The sequence below is a fragment of the Hippocampus comes genome, unplaced genomic scaffold, assembly GCF_001891065.2.
Source record: "Hippocampus comes isolate QL1 unplaced genomic scaffold, H_comes_QL1_v1.1 scaffold137, whole genome shotgun sequence".
Taxonomy (NCBI): Eukaryota; Metazoa; Chordata; class Actinopteri; order Syngnathiformes; family Syngnathidae; genus Hippocampus; species Hippocampus comes.
The window spans coordinates 986,637-1,003,315 of NW_017806002.1; the positions used below are offsets into that span (position 1 = coordinate 986,637).

The 16,679-nt window shown below is 43.7% G+C and overlaps 1 protein-coding gene across 2 annotated transcripts in view; it reads right to left on the reverse strand.

The window, feature by feature from the left end:
• Positions 1 to 16,679, reverse strand: part of pax7a (paired box 7a) — a 66,556-nt gene that overhangs the window by 19,175 nt on the left and 30,702 nt on the right. For both annotated transcript variants that reach the window (XM_019892532.1, XM_019892531.1), the window contains exons 5-7: positions 13,573 to 13,772; positions 3,300 to 3,465; positions 1,052 to 1,242 (exon numbers count right to left, since the gene is read on the reverse strand). In XM_019892532.1, the coding sequence (XP_019748091.1) occupies positions 1,052 to 1,242; positions 3,300 to 3,465; positions 13,573 to 13,772 (557 nt within the window). The remainder of the gene's footprint in view (positions 1 to 1,051; positions 1,243 to 3,299; positions 3,466 to 13,572; positions 13,773 to 16,679) is intronic.

A 16,679-nucleotide genomic window follows, 5' to 3' on the forward strand; every position in this document is an offset into this window, starting at 1 on the left:
ATATATGTATGTGCAGTATATATTTATATTAAAATGTCCTTGGTGTTCCTGGTGCTTTTCTGCAGGTTTTGCAGTGGGAGCATTAGCAGCTAAAGCCCCCTGCGTCACGATTAACAATCAAACACGCTGTGAGCCGCCGTGTTATCCTCCTCCGTAGCTCCAGCAGGAGAGAAAATCTCTCTTTGTCACAAAATCCTCAATTCTTTCTTCTTAAAAAAACAGTAATACCAAAAATCTGCTTTGAGAAATATTTTAAAAGGGGTTGGGGTGGGGTTGCGGGGGATTCAAATAAAACACACGTGAACGATGGGGGTAATTGTGGACAAATGCGGCATTGAAATTCATTTTCAACTCTTTACGCACCATTTCAATCTTATTTTCTGCTTGTTAACCGCATCTTGTCGGCAAGGGTGGGCAAGGCTGGCCAGTCTTGATGGGTAATTGTGTATAATTCACTCCTTACACACGATCTGCATCATTTACAAATCATTTCTTTGCTACTCTGCGCTGCTTAAAGCTAAACCAAGACCATGGCACCCGAAGAGGTTAACTCCTGGCATTCTTTTTTATGCAGGGAATAATAGGGCCCAAAATGGATTTAAATCGTAAAAATAGTACCCAACTTCTTGGCAAGTGCTTGAAAATAAAACAGAAAGGAAATAAGGGGGTCGGAAAAAAAGAAACTGGAGTCTTGCGGGTGCAGACAATTACACCAAGAAGATTACGGGTCTACATTTTTAAGCTTGAGCTAATTATTTCATCTCCATGTGCTCTGGCTGCGACGCGCAGGATTTAGACATCCCAGGAAAGTGGCTGTTTGGAGCGGCTCGAGCGCTCGCCGTCTACTATCAAGATGAATTTTAATTTGTCGATATTAATTCAATTGTTTTACCAATGTAGCAATTTGGAGTCGCTGGCATAAATCCAGGCGCTTTGGAAGACGGGCATAAGAACCCGCATTGGTAGTTATACTGCCGAACATTTTAATTGCACTCAAATACAATGACATAATAATTCTTACAAGTGAGGAGAGTAAAAGGAGGGGACTGACCTGCGGGGAGAGCCCGTTGCCGACTGCGTTCATGTGATTGCTGGATGCTGAAGGGGTCATGAAGGAGTCGGAGTAGCTGGAGAAGCTGTGACGGTTGGATGACAGGCCGTAGGCCGAGCTGCTGTCGCTCAGGCCCCCCTGGTGCATGGAGGACGGCGGCAAAGGCTGAGGTCTGTGCAAGGTACTGCCCTCTGACGGGGATTAGGAAAAAAAATCATGCACACATAAGCGAGGATTTCAAGAGAAGGACAGAGTAATGAAATGTAATATAGTCTCACACACACACACACACACACACACACACACACACACACAGACACACACACACACACACACACACACACACACACACACACACACACACACTACTCACAAAATTTGTCTTTCAGGTGGAATTTATGAAAAGTAGAAGGATGCATTGGTGATTTCCTCATCTCAAACAATTCATTGAAACCAAAGTTAACAACCATGGTGGGTACGGCACAACAAAAAATGTCAACAACTCAAAAGCTCGTCATGTGCCCTTGAGCATCAATTACAGCTTGACAACGATGTCTCATGCTGTTCACACGTCGACTTATTATCTGCTGAGGCATGGCATTCCCCTCTTCTTGAAAGGCAGCTCTCAGGTCACTGAGGTTCTGAGGTGCAGAGTTTCGAGCCTCTACGCGTTGACTCAGCTGATCAAACAGGTTTTCAATTGGCTTTAGGTCTGGAGAAAGTGCAGGCCATTCCATTTGAGGTACACCAGTCTCCAACAGCCCTTCCCTGATGATGCAATGAGCTGGGTCATTGTCATCCAGGAAGATGAAATCAGGCCCGTGGCACTCGGTGCCTCTCACCTTCCTCAAACATGCCTGGAGTTGAGTGGCATTCATCATCCGTTTTCTCAGGGCATTGTTCACAATCAGCATGAGATGTGGCCAAAGAAGGTCCACTTCTACATCTTTCTGTGACTCTTCCAGTCTCTCTGTATCTCTGTTGCGACCTGCTGATGGCATTCCGTGACACTTTAAGCTCAGTGGCCACTTCTGTCTGAGAATGTCCTGTTTGAGGCATTACAATGGCAAGGGCCTGTTGATCCATTGTTAGGTGTCGTCTTGGTCTCATGATGTCAAAATGTGAACAGCATGATGAGGACAAATGTTTAAACACCAGCTCTAATTGAACCAGGACATTTATTGGTCGATTCAAGGATCAAAAGCCTGTTGGGAATTTTACCGTTAAGGTCCTCATGAGAGAACAGCAACTCGTGCAAAAAGTACTGAAACCTTTAACAGTTGGACATGTGCATTCAAAAGGTAAAAAAAAAGGGTCACAGTAAATTCACCTGTGAAGGTTTCAATATATTTTAGGCTCTTCCTGAAATTTCACCTGGAAGTCAAATATCCCTCTGGTCTGGAGTTCTTTGGGTGTTTATCTAGGTTCTTTTGCAACCTCCCGGATAAGTCGTCGTCACACTCTTGGAGTAATTTTAGCTGGAATTGTTTGCCACTGTTCATAGTTTTATTCATTTGTGCATAATGGCTCCCAAAGTGGTTTGCTGAAGCCCCAGAGTCTTGGAAATGGCTTTGTAACCTTTTCCAGATTGAAAGATTTCAATTTCTTTTTTTATAATTTCTTCTTGAATTTCTTCGGATCGTGGGGTGATGCGTTTGTTTCTTGAGAGCCATCCATCCATCCATCCATTCATCCATTTTCCGAACTGCTTTATCCTCACAAGGGTCGCGGGGGTGCTGGAGCCTATCCCAGCTGTCTTCGGGCAGTAGGCGGGTGACACCCTGAAACGCTTGCCAGCCAATCGCAGGGCACACAGAGACGAACAACCATCCGTGCTCACACTCACACCTAGGGACAAATTGGAGTGTTCAATCAGCCTGCCATGCATGTTTTTGGAATGTGGGAGGAAACCGGAATACCCGGAGAAAAGCCAGGCAGGCACGGGGAGAACATACAAACTCCACACGGGAAGACCCGAGCCGGGATCGAACACAAAACCTCTGCACTGTGAGGTTGACACGCTCACCACTGGATCACAGAGCCACCCCACATTATATATTGGTTCATTAAAACAAAATAATGACAACACCAACTGTTAATTGTCTGGCCAAGCTTTGGCATTTCTGAAACCATTTTCCTTCTTCCACCACCAATGTTGGTGATGTGGTCTGTAGTGGCAAAACAGGTTGAGTGGACACTCGAGGTCGCTGGAGATAAATGCTAAAATATGACAACAAAATGCACTTACCCTGCGATAGTGTGGTGCCGGGGTAGCTCGCCTCCTGGAGTTGGTACGTGGGTAAAGTGGGCATGCCAGTGGGTGGGAATCCGCCCGGAAGCAGGTGGTTGAAGGCAGCGAGCTGATTGGCCCCGGCCTGTTTACGCCATCTGGCCCGTCTGTTGCTGAACCACACCTGAAGGAGATGTCAAGAAAACGATTGAGGTTTGAAAGTGCTTCTTTTTCCCTTTCAACTACAATGCATCTGCGTATGCTTAAAAGTTTCAAGTCAATCCAGAATATTTTTTTTCTTGCTCTTGACAAAGTTACCACTGAGGAAATGAAGAGACTGCAGCAAGATGGTGCACCCTTGCAGTTGGTGCCTTAATAGAAAGGTGGCAAAAAGTTGTATCGGTCATATTAATTGTGCTATTTCAAATGTGCCCGCTATTTAGAAAGCCTAAAGAGAAGCCTCGCCAACTCTAGTCTAGACAGACAGCGCTCCTGAAATGAGCAGCGCACAATATCCTTTCCCTGAATGAAAAGCCCCCCCCCCTCAAAAAAAAAAAAAAAAGAAAAAAAAAAGTAGGAGTTCTTTAGAAAGATTTACACATTTTAAAAAGGCTTCTGCTTCAACAAAACATGAATATAATCAGGGCTTGTGAAAGGAGCCGGCAACCTGTTCCATTTAGCCGAGACAAGGCCCGGCCTTCGCTGCGTGCTCGGGGGTTGAAGGACATTGATCTATGCCTCGCACAGGCAATTCATCAGAGTTTAATACACTGTCAGCGCAGTTCATCTACTGTTGTGTTTCAAACGGCCCAGCCCATTGTGAGCGCACATGAAAAAGGGGGACAAAAGTCCCTCCATACGCCAACCAGAACAGTGGGCACAAAGGGTGGGGGCGTCCCTTTTTAAACAGTCCTTCAAGAGGGACACTTTCAAGGGGACTTACACTTGCAGCTTTTTTTTTTTTCTTCGAGAAGAGGGGGTGCCTCTTTTTGTACGCACAAACATACATATAACTCATAAAAAAAAAAAAGGGCCTACACGGGATCTGCGCCGTATTTGAATGTGTGAAAAAAGGGACTTTTCGAGAGGGTGAAAGAGGAGAATTCAGTGAAATCTTCATCTGCTGTAGCCTCAATCAGCGCCTGCAAAACAAATGTGATGTGCGGCTCCAGTCAAGTAGCTCCTATTGGGATGTAGTGGAGCGTGCTCGCAGGTCTGAACTATCCAAACTCCAACTGGGCCAGACAAACAGCTGCCTCGCCCACCCCTCGCTTCGACACACACTCCCCCCCTCCCCCTCTTCTTCATCCCGCAGTGCCACTTCACCTCCGACCTCATCCTCTCACCCCAGCCCTCTTTTATGTTCACTCTAACTTCCTTCCCCCCTGTTGTCATCCAAGAAGAGCGAGGTGGTGTTTCATCATTCGAGCCACAAAAACGCTTAAACGTTCCACTTTTGTTCTTCTTGCCACGAACGCCTCGCGATGATGATGATGATGAGAAGGAGGAGGAGGAGGAGGAGGAGATGAAGCCCAGATTCATACATTCTTCTGACATATATAATCGGGCACACCTATTGTTTATGCTTGCTTTCCACCGTTCAAACCGGATGTCTAGGCTTCTTCGTTGCATGACAGGGAATGTTACTTAAATTTCACCGTGAGGGAAGGACTAAAATGACATATTTTTGAAATAAAAATAAATTAAAGTGCACTATATTCCTGTTGAATAAGAACTATTATTATTGTTAACTTTTAGACTAGGATGAGAGGTCAAATTATATGTAAATTTCCCATTTATAGATTAACATTGGTAGGATAAATGTGGGAAAAAAATGAAAATGTTCATCAAATTAAAAACAATTTATGCTTTTTGATTTTATAATAATAATAATAATAATAATAATAATAATAATAATAATAATTATTATTATTATTATTGTTATTATTATAGTTTAATTTTGTCCTGTTACACAATGGTGAACTTACAATTGCTTGACAAAATGTTACTTAAAGTTCCCAATTAGGGATTCTATTTAATACAATAATAGTTTAACTAACACAAAAAATATATAGTTAAAAAAAATTTAAAATTGATATTTTTACAATATTATTATTTTTGTTGCATCAAGCCTACCATGTTTGTTTTTCCATTACGTGAAACAATATTTGGAGGTTTAAATTTGCTGAGGTCCCATTAAAACGTGACTGAAAAGTTCCTTTTCAGCGCTTAAAAGTTCAACATGCAAAATGAAGGCGCCAAGAGATGAGCATGAGGCTCTTTGACACCACAAACCCACACATGCACACACAGCCCCAAGCCGCGGATTTGAAGCTGCTCTCTGGAACCGGATCACAAAGTCACCTTGGACCACGATTTCTCTGCTCGGCTCTCCCCAATCCGGTTTAATTCTCAGCAGCAGCACAGGGGAGAGCTCCCTCGCCACTTGCGTATCTACCTGCACGTCGGGCCTCCTTCTCCAAAGCGCTAAGAGGGTTCCTGGCGTCTTTGCGCTCCGGACAAGGCGAAGACGGAAGATGGCTTCCGAGCTTAGCTCTGCTGCAGGAAGCGGAGAGATGGAGGAGGACCAAAGGTGAAGGTTGCATCGCGCGTGCAAACCTCACTCGCTTCCCATACAGTGCGAGTATCCCTCACTCTTGAATGCAGTTCAAAAGTGCAGGAAACACTGGTTGTGGTTTTGTGTGTGGATCAACATGCGCTCTCGCCATGCCTTGTGCCGCTGCTCCCTCACTCTCTTCCACTTGCTACATTCTTAAAGGGCCTGCGCACCTTATGACATGAAAATTAGGGCAGCGAGAAGTATTTTCTACACATGGTATGCTGACAATAATTTTGAGTGATCTGGCACATATCCCCGCAAAATATGGGGGTTCACTGCACCTGTATTGGTTGCTCAGTGCAATGCAACTACAACGGCAACAGTAATAGAAGAAGAACAGAATGCCGCAAAGCCTCCTTTGTTAATGTGAAGAGACTCACCATGCTGGCAGTAACGTTGCCTCTGCACGTCCCCGTGCAAAATATGCCTTATACGGAACGTCACATCACCAAACCAGAAAACATTTTGGCGGACTTCCTGTATGAGCATGCTATCATGCCATATCGCCGCCATTCTGTCCTAATAGTTTTCAGTCCTTACATATGTTTTCGGCAATTATCTTCAAACACGTATAATGTCTTTTGAAACTAATCCTCACTGAATTCACTCTACGGGGTCTTTAAAACATTGCAGAGGTTTTATGCTGGGAACAGTGCTCGTGTGGGCATGGCCTCAGCCTCCAATTCAAATAAAGACATTTGCCTTTCAATCGTCCATTCACCCTCAGCCAAAAGGATCGATTGATGGCAAGCTGCCTCCGTGTCTCCTTTGATATCGTCGCTGATCTGAGACCGTCCTCGCGTTGAGCTAGCGAGCCGTTCGTCTTCAATAGACGGATCATACGTCCTCCCCCCTGTAAATTCCCCGTTCAGCCGATCCTCCATGAAGGATGCTGTCAAAAGAAGGCAAGTACACGCCGGATGTGTGACGCCTCTCAGGAGCCAATTTGCGACATGTTGCTACAGATGAATGGCGAGAGGCGAGATAATGACAAAACAAAATATCCAGCCCGAACACATGGGGGGGGGGGAGGGGTGACGCAACAAGCCTCAACACACAAACACTCTTTCAGTCTCCTACCACGCAATATCACTTCCTCACCCGCTTTCCCCTCATCCCTCCCGCCTCCTCTCTCTTCCTCTCGCTGCCTTCCAGACTGCTGGCACTATGCTAATTAAAGTAGCTAGGAGTGTGAATTTGAGAGGAGAGTGGGATTAACTTGATAAGTATCAGAAGCACTGTACCAAAGTCATTTAAATTCTAATAATAAGAAAGTGTTAGAACATTCACTCTGACGCGCGGCAACAATTTCTCCCAACCCCAATCTACATAAATCCTATTTGTGCCTTTATGAAACATAAACCCCACACTGGCGGGAATACAGTTTGCCTGTTGGGTTCGGCTGCCGCCACTCGGCTCCATTGTGATCGTCTCTCTTTTTCCGCTGGTGGGCGATTGATAGTGAAACAATCGCTACTTTGTTATGCATCCCTCTTGGTTTATGTTGCATATGAATTTGAGTCTCAGCCGCAAAGCCGCACTTAATAAATTAATCAGAGTTGCATTCGACGTCTTACAAAGGCTTCCCCGAAGAGTGCGAGCTGAGGGAAGAGTAACTCACGTTCCTCAAGTTTCGCATCAGGTGTGATGGCGACATAATGCCAAATGTTTTTTTTTTCCACAAAAGTTCAAAAACATGCCTGAGATGCATTCAAGATGTAATGACCACGTGTCCCAATACTTTTGTACATGCTGTCTTAATGTGCAGAGGCTGCTGAGATGCAGTACAGTTGTGTCCATTAAGGTATCCCAATATTTTTTTGCAGAGGGGCTTCATCACCGGGTGTCCCAGTACTTGTTTTGTTCCCCACTTAGTGCATACCAGCACTTTTTTGTACATACTGCATATGTGTTGAGGAAAGTCATCATATAACACCCCCATTACCCGCCACCCCCCAGACAAAAACAGACCAAGTGGTGAGCACAAGCCGGAGATAAAGTGAGAACTCCGCCGCCCCCACCCCAAAAATTGATTTTCATGCTTCGTAAAAGGCGATGCTTATAACCTATTAGATTCCCCTAAGTATAATAGCGACATGCAGAATGTTTATTGGTAATGAAAGAGGATCTCTTGTGACACACTCGGCGGCAGAGTTTGAACAGTCGCGCGAATCTGAACTGGCTCGGTCTAAATGGAAGAAAATGGGATTTGCTTCATCTGTGAGACTTTATTGAATGCAGCTGATTGGTCTTCATCGCAACCCCGTCATTGGATGCGACACAAATGACTCTCAAATAACCACCTGATTGGCATTGACGGATTGATGCTCTCATTCAAAACGTTTTTCAACAAATAATCCTTATGTTGAGCTCCCGTGTGTTTTGAAATCCAAAAATCACACTTTTGCCCTGCTTATAAATTCATTTTTTTACACGTGTCTTCCAGGACGTTTTCACCATGATCAGCCATCTAAAAATTTCTTTCCTTTTACATTGAAGTCGAAAATTCATCCCCAAAAAGCTACAATAAATATATACGTCGTGATTTTTCCACTTGGTTGAAGTGGAACACACACACACACACACACACACACACACACACACACACACACACACACACACACACACACACACACACCACTAGACAAAAGTTTGGAAACCGCCTATAAATTCTTGTAATCAACATGTTGAAAAAATATGGATGAAATTACCTGGTCAGCACAATAATGTTTATCAAAACTGAATATGTTTTATAATTTAGATTCCTCAAAGTAGGCCCTGTTTTCTACCCCCACAGCCCGAAGTCTTTGATAATACCCGGGCTCCTGTTGACATGACAGTTGATATCTGAAGGGTAAGATACAGCAGGGGGCAGAAATCCCTCCCACTATTGCGGGCCTTCAACGGCTCGCACGGATCATATCCCACAATTTGTCAGTTGGGGTCATAAAACGAAGGAGCGCTGGTAGTTGCTGTTGAAAGCGACAGCAGAGGCTGATAAAGATGGATGGGAGAGGAGTGGGGGGGTGGGGGGTGAAATGACAGGCTGGGGCAGACACAAGGGAGTATGCTCCTGTTTATGAGGTGGTGAGTTTGTGTTGCGAGTCAAAGCCTAACGCCACAATCCCAGAATATATTGACAGCTCTGGCCTCCAGAGTCACAAGTACTTCCTGCGCTGGAAGGACCTCCGAGATCATCAACATGTAGTGCTTTGCTGTCAGGCACAGTGAGGCCTTCTCAAAGGCAATGACGTACACTTTAATCCTAAATTCTAATATCTGCTCTGTGAAATTGTAACCATTTATGCATCTACTCTTTTCATTTTGTAGCATTTCTTTTCGTTGCACTACTTCGACGATTTGAGAGCAGAGAGAACAGCTTTTCATGAATTTCATTGGATATACTGATTTTGTTTTCTTGTTTTTTTAACCCTGACATGTACCCTGTAACTTGATAACATGATAAGATGTCTACTGTAGTAGCCGCTGTCCCTGAAAGGGTTAATCCTTCAAATTAAAAAAAAAATAAAAATGAAGGTAGCCAATGCACCGCAAGCTACTTTTAGTACGTTTGATGACCGGCATACAACACGCTGCGTTCACATATGACTTTGCCCGCCCAGTGATTTTGCTCTTAACCGTACCCGAAACAACTTTGGCACCCACTGACATCTGGGAGATGCGTCATTGCAGCTGTGCAGGAGAAGACTGGCTTTTCGGGCCAAAGGGTCTCCTGTTTTCTCCCATCATTTGGGCACCTTTGCAAAGGCCCAGCTGGTGCCTTGCTTCACTGTGAAACGCACATGTGCTTTCCATCAAAATTCACATGTAAACAACCAGAAGCATAGCCCTGGGCAAAACTCAAACCAGGTCTCAGAGACTTCAGTTCCCTTGAGACATTTCGACATGAATTTTCTTGTATTCTGTTGAATTGAAATTTTGAATCGAAGGTGTACTCATCATTGGGAATGTCAGCCTGAGAGAACAAAAAACAAAAAATACAGGTCTGATAAATTTACTTTTCAAAGATTCTGAGGACAATTTCATGAACAAGCCTTGAAATGATTTCCTCTGCTTTTAACATGACATTTAAATTATTACTATACAAAGTAATGTTACTAAAGTTTGACATAGGCTTCCGCACGACGTCAGCGATATGTTAAAAGGCTTTATTTGTTGCAGGGAATGAACAGCAAATTTCAACAAATGTGTAGCTAGCAGCTAGTAAGCTAACAAACTATGGTAAAATCACCCATGTGAATATCAAGAAGCAAATTATAGTTTGTCACTTAAAATAAAATCCAGTCCAGTTTTATGAAGGACAAAGACCTATTTTGTGATAGATTTTTGAAAAATTTAGGCTCCAAAGCCAGTATCAAAGGACAACATGCAAATTGGTACAAATCTTCACCATAAGCAACCCTACAAAGCAAAAACAAAGCAAAACAACAACAAAAAACATCATGAAAATATGCCCGAAAACACGTGGGAAGTCTGCCATTGTGGTTTGAAGTTTTAGGGAAAATTGTGAACTGCCCTAGGAATTGCCTAATTGCTACCAAATTGTGAATTGCATCTACTAAACAGATGTGCGACAGTAAACCACAAAACATTTGAGTTTTTGTTATAGCACGTGGCTGTCGCATGGCGGCAAAGTTTGATGACTCTCCATAAAACGCTTAAGTCTAATAAGTCAACCCCACAAGGCCAAACCAAATCTCGTGTGTTTGATGACGGTCCACGCCCGGAAGACATCATGTATGCTCTACAGATGCAGACAAACTCACATTGTCCTCCATTTCATCCGGTTTTTTTTTTGTTTTTTTTTAAAATCAATGAGTGATTTCCAGTGGAGCAGCTGTGTCCTGCACATGGACATTCTGTCACTCTCACGACTAAAATCCAAAAAAACAAACAAATGCCATATCACGCAATACAACGAAATGGACAAAGACATGTGTGCAAGCTGTTATTCCAACGGATGAACACTTAGCATGCGCTAACACACTTGGAGGGGTTCAGACAGAGTGTGAATGATTGTGGTAAGAGGAGAGGGCTGCCCCAGAAAGCCCCCCCAACCCTCCACCCCAACCGGTGGCTGATTGATTAATGTTGTCGGGGCAAAGGGGTCCCTGGAGAGGATGAGGAACCCCGTGTGATATGTGGAAGGTTTTACGAGCAGCGGCGAGCTTGAAAGTGATGGGATGAGATCCTGGCCAAACGGCCGGAATGAGAAATCCATCAGGAATGCGTTGACTTTCTCTCCTCTCACCTCCCCCAACTATGGGAGAACAGCTGCCGCTATAACTCTACTGTAAATATTTTCCCTCGCTGACACACAGCTGCGTGGCACCCAAGCAGGCAGGCAGGCAGGCAGCTCGCAGGCTCTTTATCCAATTGGACTACAATACTGGAGGCTCGTGATAAGCATGGGAACTTCTTAGCAAGCACTGCGCAATGCAAGCTATACTAGTGGAACAACAATTGCATTTGTCGGGATTAGCAACCTATCAAACTACATCTACATACGTAAAGCGAGAATTACGATTCCAGTGTGGAAGAGCAGACACTAGCCTAGCTTAGCTATCCAAAGCTCATCGTAGCATAAAATTAAAACTGGTACAATAGTCTGTAAAATCACTGTCATGGCGATTTTTTTTTTTTACAATAATATGTGCCCCACTATTCTAAACACAGTATTCTTATTAATATTGCATTTGTTGAATATCAATTAAGCAGCAAGATCCACCCATTTTTAACCATCTCAGGGGGCGGCCATTTTGCCTCTTGCTGTCGCATCACAGTTGTTCAGGGTTCAAAGTAATGACCAATCACAGCTCACCTGTTTTCTGAGTTCTGTCATGCAATATTTGCAATCTGAACTGTAATTGGTTGTTACCTGAGACCTGAGACAACATGCCCTTGTGACCCCTGTGAGGCTAATCGGATCAGAAAATGGATGAAAGGATGGAAATGATCACTCTAAAATATTATACTGTATAAAATGTCAACAATCAAGCAGTTTCTACATCATGATTAATTCATTGTGATTTCTTCTGGTATGCGGGACTTGGGAACCAGTGCGTAGTATAATACATTCATGCAGACGACACAAACAAAGAAGAGTTTTACAACTACTCTGAGGGACTCGGAAAACTGCAGTAATATTACTATTTTGGAGAGGATGAAGAATATATGGCTTTCTGGGAGTTGTTATATTGCCTGTCTACATGTGTTGGTGCAACGTTTGTGTTCAAATATCCATTGCTTGCATCACTGTAAGCCAGCTAAGTCGAGACTGTTCATTAGTATTAAGCTAGCAGACGTTAAAGCAAATTGTTACACAATGTGTAATACTTTTCTTTAAGGTTTAGTTTTCCAGTAAGCTTCGACTGGCAGTAAAAATAAATCAATAGTAAAATAATCCTTCACTAACTGCCATACTGCTGCTTGTTGTTCATGTTGTTGTTGTCATGTTCAAACAGATTCCGAAGAGCGAAGAACAGTCATGCAATTTGTCAAATGAGTAAATACGGTCTTAAAGTCTGAAATGGAAGGCTTGAAAATGCTCAATTAACCTCGAGTCTAATTAAGACGCGTATTCAAAATGTGTTAAAAGCTTTCTTATGAGAATTTTGTGGGATTTTTTTTCCCCCCAAAATTAAAACACTTCAAAAACACAGCAGGCATACCCTGAACATGACAAGAACATGACAAGAACATGACAAGGTTATGATTCCGAGCGTTAGTTTATCCATCCATTCATTTTCGAAAGTGTTTGTCCTCATTTGGGTCACAAGCAATGTTCTCTCTCTAATTTTCCATGCGACTGAGCATTCACACAAACTCCCTGAGCTTTCCTTGGACCACAGTGAGCAGCAACAGACATACACACAAAATCACACCTGTCCAAAACCTGAGATTCTAACACGTTAGATGATGTTACCCACCACGACCCTTGTGAGGATAAACGGATCAGAAAATGGATGGATGCATGGATATTCCATGAGTGCTGAGGGGATGAAAACAGTGCGCAATTGTGCACACACATGTTAGAGATAACAGTGGTCATAAATTTACTTAAGTTGGTGTCTGTCGTTTTTGTTTTAGGGTTTATGTTAGGATTTGTGCATTTGGGGGTTTGGGTTAGATTTGGGATTTAGGGCTGGGATTCGGAACTCCAAGTAACTTTCACTGGAATTCAGACCTCTGCTACGGCCAAATTTTGGATGCTCTGGTTTTTGATGATGAGAATATTTGCTTATTCCTAAAGGACAATGATCAGTCTATGGCGCCATGATGATTGGAGGGGATGGACAGCTCCAATGTTGCAGCACCTTTATCTTGATCCTCATCAATATCTAATGGTCTCAACTAAGTTTTGGACAGCCTATTTTGTGCAACCTTAATAACTGTGTGTGACCTACCATTTACTACGAAATAATGATCAGTCTATGGCGCCATGATCATTGGAGGGGATGGACAGCTCCAATGTTGCCAGAGAGACTCAAACAGCGCCTTTATCCTGATCCTCATCAATATCTAATGGTCTCAACTAAGTTTTGGACAGCCTATTTTGTGCAACCTTAATAACTGTGTGTGACCTACCATTTACTACGAAACATCAACAAAAGAACAAAGCTTAATATTGGTGGGCAGGTTTCACTCTACCTGCACCCTGGCCTCTGTCAGTTTGGTCCTCTGGGCCAGCTCCTCCCGGGTGTAGATGTCCGGGTAATGCGTCCTCTCAAAGGCTTTCTCCAGCTCCTCCAGCTGCTCTGCGGTGAAGGTGGTGCGACTGCGCCTCTGCTTGCGCTTCAGCGGCAAGTCGGGCTCGGAATCCACGTCGGAGCCGTCGTCTGTGCGGCTACCTGAAGAAAAGCATGCAGGGGGTTCATTGGTGTCATCAAGGTGGGTGAGCAAAAGACAAGAATGTGAAGGCGTATGAGGGACCGTAAGACAGTACATTAGGCATTGTAATGCCACTGCATGTGGGAAAGGAGAGCCACGGTGACTGATGCACATTGAAGCCAACACCGGTAGAGCACTAAAATACACGAACACAATGAGTACACGCCACACTACCAGGCCCCGCCCTCCTAAAGGCACATCTATATAACATTATGCATCTGTGTGCCCTATACAGTGACAATGTTTTTATTTGATCATTAATTATTAGAGAAGGCCAGTTAGCTGTTGTTAATCAGGCACGTTATAATTATGCAACAGCAGTAACGTAAATTAAACGCGTGCCCCAAATAGTGTTTGCAGATGATCTTTCATTTCATTCGTGAGTGAACTACGTCATCCACTTTTTAAAAATCCCTACATAGTTCTTAGGGAATAGAGAATGACTGAATGATTACGTTTGGAATTCTTCACCCATTCCCGACTTCCTAATCATTATATAAGGAGCCCAGTGTCCTTTGTAGGTTACGACGAGGTCACGATATAAAACAAATGTAGAACGTCTATGCATTTTATGCTCGAAATTTATTTGTAAAATGGTTACGTTGTGTTTAAAAATGTGTCGTAATGAGTTTAAATGTGTTTCAAGTATTTGGGAAGGATAGATTTACAAAATAAAAAAATTGGAATCAAAAATACAAAATCAAAAGAATTCCAAAAAAAACAAGACACGAAAGTATCGGGCTGAAAGTGAGAATGGACTCACAAAGGGGAACATGACAAGAACACCAACAGACAAGACACGAAAGTATCAAACTGAAAGTGAGAATGCACTCACAAAGGGGAACATGACAAGAACACCAACAGAAGCAGTGACCTGACAAAGACAGCAAGAAACCAGAGAACGAAGTGCAAGCAAAGTGACGGGACAATTAGGAACGCCTGGACAGGACACGAGCGGTTTAAGGGAGCTGACGTGAACAGGTAAAAACAAAACTAACAAGAAACACATGAAAAAAGCCACATGAGGAAGCAAAACAAAACATGAAACCTGTTTAGATGACTACATGTCATCTCGACAACACAAAGACATTACGACAAATAGCAGCCACAATCTCGCTTCATAACAGGGAAGTTGATTGCTTTTCAAAAGCAAAAATGGTTTCTTCCACTTTCTGCTCCATGTCAAAAGATTTGTGAGCATATCACATTCGCGATTCTAAAATAATTGCTTTCAAAATCGTCAGCTCCCAACAGAATGCTCTTGTTTTGGTTCTTATGGTGAGTGTGCAGGGGCGGATCTATTCCAGTGGGATACAGGGCCACGACCACCCCAAAATTTTACTTTTTTTTTAATTTGCATCATCGCCTTTAGCAGAAACCAGTGATGTGACAGTTTTTCCAAATAGTCATCACATATAAAAACGATATAATTGCTTTATACATCGACTTTAGTGTATTAAAGCATAAATGCAAGTCAGAGAATGTCACTGTCCAGTAAGCGGTCTTCAGAGGAAAAAATTCTCCCCCATCTCCCATGTCAGAAATTTTCACCGATCGTGGGTGGGTCTGGAATTTATCACTCGTGATAAAGGAGGGTTCACTACTAATAATCTGTGATGATTTATTTGATATAAGAGAGGCCCTGATACAAAATCGTGGCTCCGATAGGGGGTGGGGGTGGTGGGGTTGCCTGAGGAAGTTAAAGCGGAATGCCGGAGCAGGGGAGGGGGCATAGCTGGGTAGTCGGGTTAATCTGCGCGGGCCACCTTGCTGCTCCTCGCCTCAACTTGGCCCAGGGCACACTGCTTATACACAGCCGCAGTGTGTGCGCGCGTTAACATGCAACACAATATCGCGGCAAAACCATTCAGCCCAACGCTTGTGTTTGCGTCTGCTGTCATTAAGTGAATTAGAACACATTTTACACGACTTTTCAGGCATTCGGCTAAGCCGACTTTTTGCTCGAGGAAGGGAGATACGGCACAAAGCGGCACAATCCGGGCCCGACAGGGACGTTTTTTGACAGCAAAACGCGCATTACCATCGCGCATTACCATTAGAACTGAATTTAGAAAATTGCATCATTTTCACCTCCTCTGCACGTCTATTCAGACTACATGGCCCCTTTCATTTCATGTCACGAAATTCTTATTTTCATAATTTCCTCATTGAGACAGTGACAAGGCGCCGCTGACGTGCCAGTGTTGCTGCAGGCCTTGTTGGATTGCATCACGCACAGTCCAGAAAAGTGTGGGAGAGGGAGAATAAAAGGGAAGACGCGCAAGAGGAGACACCTGATTCCCGCTCATGACACCATTCAGCTCAAATCAAAGACGGAATGGTCACCTAAACCATTGTTTTCATTTGTGGCACTCTTCAGCGGCATCTTTCAGCACAAGTGGACAAAAGAATACTCCGACGAAAAACAACTGTGAGAACAAAAGAGCAACAGAGCTGGCAGAGTCTCAAGGCCGGCTCCAGAGTTTAATTAAACAAGGAATTAGGGGATTATATGGAGACTATCATCACAGGCCACTCCACCAACATTTTTTTTTTTTTTGTCCCCCCTGAGCTCGCGCTCGACGATTCTCTGCGGATTACAACGTGGCCGCCGGACATGAGGCCGCATTCATTAAATCAATTCTTCAGTCTTATCCGTTTTAATAAAAACCGATTCTTGGAACGCACGCCGCCCTTGAACATACAAAAGTTGAATATGTACATACACCGCGTATCCTTTTGTTGGTTTTTATGAGGATGCGTACATCCGTCGGCTCGCTAAGTTGCCGTGACGACACTTGAGACCGGGCCCGGATCGCTTTCCAAAGTCACCCCCGACGTCCTACCGGGGGGACACGTCGTCAACG